This window comes from Gavialis gangeticus, unplaced genomic scaffold, assembly GCF_001723915.1.
Source record: "Gavialis gangeticus isolate Ggan-Ray unplaced genomic scaffold, GavGan_comp1, whole genome shotgun sequence".
Taxonomy (NCBI): domain Eukaryota; kingdom Metazoa; phylum Chordata; order Crocodylia; family Gavialidae; genus Gavialis; species Gavialis gangeticus.
Genome location: NW_017729032.1, coordinates 15,982,448 through 15,992,708, shown reverse-complemented (window position 1 = coordinate 15,992,708; position 10,261 = coordinate 15,982,448). Strand labels below are relative to the sequence as shown.

Genomic DNA, 10,261 nt, shown 5'->3' with positions numbered 1-10,261 from the left:
AAAAAAAAAAAAAAAAAAAAGACAGGAACAAGAGGCAGTAGGACCCAGGGGGATCCTCAGTGGCCCCCTGCAACAGCAGGGCCCACCTGGCCCCGCCCCACGAGCCAGAAGCCCCAGCAGGTAAGGGGTGGGGGGAAAGGGAGGAAAGGAGGTGGTGTGGAGCGCTGGGAAAAGTGGTGCCTCACCTGTCCCATGGCCAGTGCTCCCTGCTGCAGCTACTCTCAGCCCGCATGGGTCTGTTCTGAGTATGCACAGGCAGCTCCACATGGGCTGTGAGCAGCTGCAGTTTGGGGTGCTGGCCATGGGACAGGCGAGGGGCCGCTTTTCCCCCACACTCAGCACCAGCTTCTAACCCAGCCCCGTGCCGGCTCCAGGCTCGCCCATTGGGGCTGTGCCATGGAGGCAACAGCTGCAGCCCCTGCTTGATGCGCTGGACAGCGTTTGCTGCTGCTGCCTGCCCAGACCTTGCGACATGGTAGGCTGTGGTGAGGTTGCCACCACCGCCTGTGTGCTGCCCAGTGCGTGAACTTTGAGTGGGCAGCAGCAGCAAACACTGCCTGGCGCAGCAAGCAGGGGGAGCCGCAGCTGCTGCCGCCACAGCACAGCCTCAGTGGGCGAACCCGGAGCCGGCACGTGGCTCAGGCTGGCAGCGGGGGTGGGTTACAAGCTGGTGCTGAGTGCAGGGGAAAAGCAGCCCCTCGCTTGCCCTGTGGCTGGCACCCTGCATTGCAGCCACTTGCAGCCCACCTAGGTCTGCCTTTGCCTGCTCAGGACAGCCCCGTACAGGCTGCGAGTGGCTGCAGCAGGGAGCACCAGCCACAGGGCAGGCGAGGGGCTGCTTTTCCCCGTGCTCTACACCAGCTCCTTTCCTGCCAGCCAGCAGGGGGTCAGGGCTGTGCGTTGCCCCCTGCTTGTAGCGCGGAGCTGGGGGGCACTGGGAGTGAGTGGGCGCGGAAGCACAGGGCCCGCATCGGTGTCCCAGGGCCAGCGCTAGCAGGGCCCAGAGCAGGGCGGCAGGGGTACAGGATCCTGGCCGGCAGGAACTCTGTGGAGCTGGGCCAGCTCCCCCCTGTCCCTGCTGGTGCAGCCCAGCCTGGCTTTACAGACCTCTGCCACCCTGCATCCCACTCTGGGCCCCATCAGTGTTGGCCCCAAGACATTTGGACATTGGTCCCAAGATGGTGACCAGGGGGTGAGGTACCTGTCAAGGGGCGGGGCTACCCATGTGGCCCTCGACAGTTTGCCAAAACTGGGTAAGCGGCTCTCCACCCAAAATAATTGCCCGCCCCTGAGTTAAGGGCTGTCTGTAGGTCCTCATCAGTATGTGGACTGATAGGACAATCATTGGCATACTTAAGTTCCACAACCAGGCTGAGGTAACTTTAGTTTTGGCATGGAGGCGGTAGCGATTGAACAGTTCCCCTTCCATCTTGTACTCGATGCCATTGCCATGTGGCAGATGGTTACAGATAAGCATCTTGACTGCAAGAAAGATAGAAAAAAGAATTGGTGCGATCACGCAGCCCTGCTTGACGCTGGTTCTCATGGCAAAGGGCTCCGTAGCAGAGCCACTGCATAGGATAGAGGCAGTCATGTGGTCATGGAGGAGTCTTAGGATAGTGATAAATTTTTCTGGTCAGCCAAACTGATAAGATGTTCCATAGAGCCTCACAGCTTAAAGGCTTTGGTTAAATTGAGTAAAGGTCATTTACAGTTCCTGGTGCTGTTCTCAGCATTTCTTCTGGATCTGCCGAGCCACAAAAATCATGTTCATGGTGCCTCTTGGAGGTCTGAAGCCACATAGAGATTTGGGAAGGATTTCCTTGGCAAGGGGGAGCAGTCAGTTCAGCCAAATTTGAGCAAGGATCTTTCCAGTGATGGAGATGAGGGCGATACCTTTGATAGTTTCCACAGTCAGACTTATCTCCCTTTTTAAAAACGGTGACAATATTGGCGTTCCTTAGGTCAGCGGGAATTTCCTTAGTGTTCCAGATTTTGAAAACAGTGTGTGGAACTTGTTAGTCGTTCCCCCACCAGCGCTGAAGACCTCAACTTGAGTGCTGTCAGAGCCAGATGCTTTGTTGTTCTTCATCTGTCTTATTGCTTGGTGGACTTCCACAGAGGTCAGTGGACTGGCAAGTGTTCCCTTACTGGATGCTGCAGGATGGTTTCATCAGTTGAGTCTCAGTTCAGGAGGTTTTGGTGGTGCTCTTTCCAGTGGTTTTGGATGGACTTGTCTTTGAGGAGTGTACTGCTGGCTTCAGATGGGGTGAGTCTAGAAGGGCTTGGTCTGTACACAGCCTTGATTGCACTGAAGAAGCTCCGCGTGTCATGATTGTCAGCTAATAGTTAGGTATCCAGGTTTTACAGTCTTTTCTTATATGCCTGATGAAGGGTGTTTGTACCCGAAAGCTTGCAATTAAATAATTTTTTTTGCAAAATCTAGTTGGTCTAATCAAAGATATCATCTCTACCTTGAGTCCTCATTGCTTTCAACAAATAGTTGGATTCCTTTCCCCTTCTCTTTCCATGATTTTTTTTTGATTTATTGAATCTTCCTCTAGGGTTTTCTCTTCCGATTGAAAAGGACTTTGATCTCAGCATTGTTTTTGTCAAACCGGTTCTGATGGCATCAGGTAATAAAGCTGACTGATTCTGTGCAAACTTCATGGGTGGTCTCCTTTAGAGCTTGCCAGTCTTCCTCAATACAACTGTTATCATTTTCAGTCCTAAGATTGGAGAGTTTCTTGCTGAGGTATGTTTGGAGGGCTTCACGATACTTAGGCGTTTGAAGGCACTTGATGTTGTACTGTCTTTGGACTGATTTGGGCTGCTTTCAAAATTTCATCATAATCTTAATGGACTTGATTTATCTCACTAAGTGATGATCGGTCCAGCAGTCCATTGGCTTCTCTCATAGCATGCATGATATGAACATCTTTTAGATCATGTGCTCTTCCAAGGAAGTAGTCAAGGAAGTGCCATTGTTTTGAGCAGGGGTGATGCCGTGTTGTGTTGTATCTTCATGTTGTCTGAAAATCATGTTAGTAATGACCAGGGATCATCAGCAGTGCTTGAGCAGCTGTGGACCCTTTTGCATAAGCTGATGATGCAAGATGCTCTGGCCATGAAATTAAATCCAGGACAGTGTTGTACACTTTGTGTATTTGGCATTTTTGGGACTGTAACACATCCAGTGCTGTCACCAAGCATCCACATATCTCTGCGACGTACTTCAGGTCAGAGTGCAGGTCTTTTACTGCTAACAGGCTGGCTAGTTCCCGCAGAACAGATGTATCCCTATATTCCGTTGATTCCTGCTCCACAAACCCATGGTAGATCTGGTAGTATTGTGCAAGGTACTTTACACAATTGAACTACGTATTCCACCTCTTCACAACTGATTCAGCTGGTCGTGTTGATGAATCAATGCTCTGTTCCTTCACATACCTCAAGAACCATGCACAACGAGCTGGAGCTTTCACTTATAGTGACTTCATCAAAGCAACAAAACAATCCACTCACTTGAAGGTATCTCACTAAGTATTTCCTGCCAGAACAACCATATGTGCATAGCAATGAATGTACACATAGTTTGACCACAGATTGCAAAGCACATCGTTAAAAGCCTTTGCCATGTAGCACACACTCTCTGTTACAAATGCTACTATTCACTCAAGTAGGATGCTGGATTCCACCATATAAGAAATCAAGGCTTGTGAAATGGTGGCTTGAAACTTTCCCCAGGCACACTGTTTTTACCAACTGTGGTATGGGAATGTCAACATGCCTAGGAGGACATACCTTGAGCATCCAAAATAAAAAGTTGAAAACTGGTCTATTTTGGAAGTCGGTTGTTTCTTTGGCAGTCATGGCAATGAAGTTTCCCTCAGAGTCATTAAGAAGGTGCTGTTTTTTCTCTTCAAAAAGAGTGGGTAGGTGGGAATACAATTGGTCTAACTTGGGAATGGTCCCACCTCCCTTAACATTCTTGCTCAAAAAATCCTTGACAACATTTTATGTAGAGGAAAATCTGTTGGGTGAGCAAAGGAGATCCTAAAAAGGACTGCTTAGTTTTGATTGCAGCTGCTGAATCACCCTCTTGTCTCATTCCAAGGATGAAGCGATTAGCTCGTGACTGTCACCTATGTGTGGATCTGTGACTAGGGACTCCCAGTGATCACTTCATCTGACCCTGTTGCCACTAATCCAGTACCGCAGGGCTTTGTAGAGATTTGGGGATTGGTGATTGGTTATTGTGGTAGATGTTGAGTCAAGTTGGAGAAGCCTATGCGTGACTTGTTTTATGTAAGGAGGCCATTGGGCATTGGCAACCGCATGGATCTTGGCAGAGGGGAAACCTGTGTCCGGTGGAAAGGAGATCCAAGATAACTGGGGTTACTCTTCCACCACAGCCTTCAGTTTTCTTCAAGCACAGTACCCAAAAATGGACACAGTACTCCAGGTGAGGTGTCACCAGGGCCAAATAAAGAATTGCTTCTATTGATTTGCAAGTGACTCTCCTATTAATACAGGCCAATATGATATTGACCTTTTTTACTCAAATGGAAATGAGTTTGATGCTCCTGCTTTACTTGTATTACCAGGTGATTGCTTCATTCATCTGTCAAGGCATCAAATAATGGCCTCTTTGGGATCTGAGTTAATAATGTATCGTAGAGTAGGGCTGTGTGAAACAGCACCATTCCGCTTAGACTTCCGTTTTGAGGTTTCAACAGAACCGTGTTTTGTTTTGAGTTTTTTTCATTTTGAAAGCACTGTTCCGTTTCATTTTGTTGAAACCGTTTTGCTATTTCGATGCTGTTTTGATGTTTCGCCCATAGGCTATAATGGGGAATAATGAAAATGCCTAAAAACTTGTCATTTCTTGCCTGATTTGGATGAAACTTGCAGGGATGGTAGCCCCATCTGAGGTCATGATGCCTGCCAAGTTTCAAAGAGATAGGTGCAGGGATTTCTGGGACACTGCACCTCAAAGGGTTGACAAGCAAAACTGCTGTCACTTGCTGGAAGCGGCAGCTTCCTGTCATCTGGCCCACAGATCCAGGGGCCTGCACGCCTGGGGAGGCTGTGGGGCTGTGCCAGACTCCTCCCAGGGGTACAGGCCCCCAGATCTGCATGCTGGATGACAGCATACTGTTGCTTCTGGCTGGGGCCAGTGCCAGGGCCAATCTTCCTGGTGCTCGGCATGGGCTGCACCCAGCACCAGTCCCAGCCAGCAGCAGCAGCCTCCTGTCACCCAGCAGGCAGATCGGGGGCCCGCCCACACCCCGGGAGGGCTGCGGGTCTGTGCCAGACTCCTCCCAGGGCTGCGGGCCCCCAATTTGCCTATCAGATGACAGGAGGCTGGGTGCAGTCTGCACGCAGCACCAGGAAGATTGGTGCTGCTGCTAGCCCCAGGTGGCAGAACCAGCTTCCTGTCATCCGGCAGATTTGCACCGGATGAGAGGAGGCTGCTGGTGACAGCTGGGACCGGCGCTGAAGCCAAGTAAGCCCAGCTTTGAAACTCGAAATGTTTCTAAATATTTTAAGTGCCCTTGTTTCATTTTGAAGCCATTTCAAAGGCTTTTGTTTCATTTTGATTTTGCTGTTTCGAGCTCGAAACGCATCGGAACAGCTTTGAAACAAAACACCTGGTGAAATTTTGCACAGCCCTACTGTAGAGATCTAGGTAGGGGAGGGGCTCTCATGCACATGGGGCCACCTGGACAAAATTTCACATGTTAGATGCTACTGAGGGAATAATACATTATTGAGAGGCTGATGGACTTAGAAATGCCTTATGCTTGTGCCTGAAGCAGGGTGTTTGTACATGAAAGCTTGCAAAGAATTTTTTTCAACTATTTTAGTTAGTCTAATAAAAGGTATTACTTACCCAAAGAACCTTGTCTGCCTATGTCCTTAGACCAACATGGCTACAACCAACACCCCCGAAAAAGAGTAGCAGTGCTTTTATTGGTAAGATAACTTGTCTTACAGTCTTTTGGAGGTTGGTTTGTTTGAAGCAGTAGGGCCTAATTCATTGCTTTGTTGATCTGTTGAAGCCCAGTAGAGCTCCAGTCACGTGAGACTGGAATAATACATTTGCAAATGAGGTCCTAAGTGTGAAGTGATCTTTGGTTTTGATTAAGCTTATGTCTGAAATCCATTTGTACCTGTCAGCAGTGTGGCAGTTAGATTGATTTAGCTATTGCTATGCACATGGATTTCTTCATATAAAGAAACATGGGGTTATTTGTATAGTGAGATGTTACTCAATGTGCAAATGGCAGAACTAGTCCGTACAATCAATTGTGTTACCTTTTAAATGAAGAAATCACTTGAGTAACGTTGTTGTTGTTGTCCTTCAGACCTGGCTGTGGATTTCTGGACCTTTGTGCTTGTATTGTGCAGAAAGGCTCTATCGCTACATCCGAAGTAATAAACCGGTCACGATAACTTCTGTGATAAGCCATCCCTGTAATGTCCTTGAATTGCGAATGATGAAAAACAACTTTAAAGCAAGGCCAGGTCAGGTAAGGTGCCTCAAGTCTATAGAAATGACAGCTTTCAACTTTGGAGTCTTAGTAGTAATACCCATAACAGAATGTTTTGAACACATCTTTTTTTTTTCTATTACTCATTTTTCTCCGGATGATTTATTTCAGTACATTATTCTACATTGTCCAAGAGTGTCAGCATTAGAGAACCATCCATTTACTCTCACAATGGTAAGACATCATTTTTATTTTGATTTATTACTTTTTCATAGTTTCTCATTGTATTTATTTCTGGTGAGTGCATGTTCTCTCTTCTTCACGGAGAAAATTCTTTAAAGAAGAGGTTACGTTTCAGTTATGTGGACACCTGTGAATATAAAGTACCATGATTTTTATGCTCGCTGAATGATCTTTATGTATTTACCTTTGTTCACTCTTGAGAAAATGATTAGGGAAACCTGTTTTCTAACTTTTCCATGAATAGAAAATACTTCTATGAATTGAAAATTCATTCAGTTTTGAACATTCATACAAAAGAAGCTATCCTAAAGCTGAATACGGCTGAATTAACCCTTTTATTTGGAATAGTTGCTTTGGGATTCCCTGAAACCTGAGGAATTTGGCAAGGAAACTTGCTGAGATGCATATTCATGTTTACATATAGACATATATGAGAACCAAGGACAAGTAAAGAATATAGTAATGAGCACCGCACCATAACGACTGACTCCAACACTTATGTACGAACTCAGACTGGCAGGCACAGACTCTCATGGACAAGCCATACTTTTAGACATGCTCTGGGGGTAGGTGGGGGGGTGCTGTAACTGGAGTGGCTCTGATCGCTGCTCTAATTAAAGCACCACTGCCTCTCATGTATCAGTCTCCATGCTTAGAAATGGCGGTGGGGACACTTTAACTAAAGCTCATTTGACAAGCTTTACATAAAGCACCCCAGCTGCCATTTTTAAGCATGGGGATGCTGATACACGAGATGCAGGAGGATGCTGGGGTGCAGCAATTGCCATGCTCCAGCAGATTAATCGCATCTGCTCCGACACGCTGAGATTCCAGTGCTTTAGAACAGCCTCCGTGCTCATGTATAGGTGCCCTTAAACCTTTTGTAACCAAAGTTTTTCTCGTACAACTCCCACAGCTCTTGAACTCAGTACTCACAAATACTTCTCACAAGGAAAGCTCACTCAGTCACTAATCAACCAACTTACACAAAAGTATTAACTATTTTTAGTTGTGTTCTTACACATTGCACATCTCTCTCTTGGGATTGACTAGATCAGTGTTTCTCAACCTTTAAAGTAGCAAGTATCCCCTAACTTATGAAAATTTTAATAAGTACCCCAACACTCAATTTTCCACGGAATTTTATATTTACAGACTAATGTTTGCCATATATTGGAAGAAGGGCTATATAAGGCATATATATGACAGATGTCTGACCTGGTGTGGGTAGGGTTGCCACCTTTTACACCAGGGGTGCACAACTCAAGTATGTACTAGTGCTAGAGGTGGTGTTGGCCAAAGCTAGGAGGGTTGAACCCCCTAGGAGTGGTGGGAGAAGAGTGGTGGGAGAACCAATTTCTTACACCAAATTATTACTGGGGAATTTAAAGTGCCGCACAGTGCGTGGTGCGCCAAATTTTTTGCCATAGTTTTGAGAAGAGGAAGGGGTCAGAGAGAGAGGAAAGTGCTTCTTGGCCAGCTTGGGGAAGCAGGGGGTGGCGAGTGGCCAGATGCAAACCCGGCAGCAGCGGGGGGAGCAGCGGCACCCTCTTGTTACAGGGGTTTTCGGTGCCCGCATACTCCCTGCCTGTGTCTTGCTTACTCCAAGAGGTACACGTACCACAGACTGAGAAACTATGGACTGGACCTTTCCCAGCTGAGCTTCCCCTGTTAGGGTGGGAGGTAGGTTCCCTGGCCTAAAAAAGGAGAGGTGATACTGTACCTAATCAAGTAAGTATACAGAACTTCTGAGCTCTTTCGACTCTCCAGGTTTCCTAGTTTCCTCTTCTGAGGAGGCTCACAGCCAACGGCTACTCTTCAGGGCTGAAGCACACAGCCCTCTGAAACACTGCACAGCGTTTCCAGTGGTGAAGATCTGCCAGGATGCACGCTGGCCCATCCCTGATGGTCTCCCGTAGTGTCAAACACACACGAAGACCAAGCAGAATGCAAGACTCTGAATTCTGGTCAGCAGCTTCCTTTTAAAGGCCAAAATCACCCCACTAGGGCTGATCATCATTCATACACCTGTCCATGACACATCAGTCTTCCAAACTCATACTCCTTTCACAGGTTAGCTAATCATACCTTCAGTCACTTTGGGAGTGGAGCTAACACACCTGTCAGTGACACTCATTCTCCCACCACTCCTGATACCACAGCTACTCATGCTCATCAACAGGGATCCTGGTTTACTTTGATTTAAAAAAAATCCCCAATTTTTGGTTTAAAAAAAAGGTAACCTCAAATCCACATTTTTGCAGGATTAAAATGAAACACCACTAATATATAGCTATATATGTAATGGTATTTCATTTTAACCATGGAAAAATGTGAATTTGGAGATCCTTTTTTAACCGAAAATTGGTTTTTTTTAAAATCAGAGGTGAATAGTTCATGCATACGTGGAATAGGTTCTTCTTCCTTACGTCACGCATGCTCCAACTTACGTAAATAACTTAACAGACTAAACCAAATTGGAGAAACGGGGCACTAACAGCACACCAAAGCTCTTCCCCAATGCAGAGGTGAATTTGGTGCAGTGACTCTAGCATTTTTTGCACAGCATTTTGTTTCAAAGATCGCTCCCGCCATATGCCTCAGTGTAGCAGTCACTAAGCTCATATAGCAACAAGTGCTATTTTGTGATATCAGTTTTTATTTGTACTTCATTAAAAGGATACAGTGGGGAGTGTTCTGTGTATGTAAGGAGAGTAGGATGAGGCCCAATATTTGTAGTGCTTTTTCAGGTAGCGGAGAATCGGAAGAACACATTTATTGTACATTAACTTCAGCAATGACCTGGCTATTTTTATGGTCCATATCACATTGATATATTTATGAATCCATATGGTGCTAATTATAACCACCTGGTTGGACTAGTATATTAGTTGTAGTAGTGACAGGATGGGAGAATCTCTTGTGTGAGAGGATTTTGTGCCCTGCTTCTCATAGGAGTAGCAATCAGAAGATGAATTTCAAACATGGGACTTTGGTTCTGATTTTGCTTTTAACATTAGTTTAGTCTTTATGTAGCTAAAGTGCCTGTTGGAGTTACTCTTGATAAGTCAGAAGAGAATTGGAGCCATTTTATATAAATATGAGATGCCCAGTGTTTTTCAGTTTGCTGTCATGGCATTAAAGTTGATAGAAAGAAAAAGTTAAATGGTTAATTATATTTGTACACTCCTTGGAAGCCATAAAACTCAATATAAAAGCTAATTTTCCCTGTAGTGATTCTCCTTGTAACACTGATACTGCAGTTTTATATATCCAGTGTGATAGCAGCTTCCACAATGATTGGTTAGTGGCTTGGTTGGAATTGGCTAAAGGCCTTGTACTAGGATTACCATATTTCCAGGTCCAAAAAAGAGGACATCTGTCACATGGGTGGGGGGAAGGGGAGGAGGGCAGGGAGAATATGACATGGGGGGGATAGTGAGATGCCAGTGCCCTGCCCCTGCCTGTTCTGTTGCCCCTTACTGCCAAGCCACAGCCACACCCCATTCCTGCTGCTGCCC

At 46.1% G+C, this 10,261-nt stretch overlaps 1 protein-coding gene across 5 annotated transcripts in view; it reads left to right on the top strand.

Annotated features, from left to right (window-relative positions):
- Window positions 1–10,261, top strand: part of NOX4 (NADPH oxidase 4) — a 267,629-nt gene that overhangs the window by 100,154 nt on the left and 157,214 nt on the right. For all 5 annotated transcript variants that reach the window (XM_019525104.1, XM_019525105.1, XM_019525100.1 and 2 more), the window contains 2 exons: window positions 6,372–6,536; window positions 6,669–6,731. In XM_019525104.1, coding sequence (XP_019380649.1) covers window positions 6,372–6,536; window positions 6,669–6,731 — 228 coding nt within the window. The remainder of the gene's footprint in view (window positions 1–6,371; window positions 6,537–6,668; window positions 6,732–10,261) is intronic.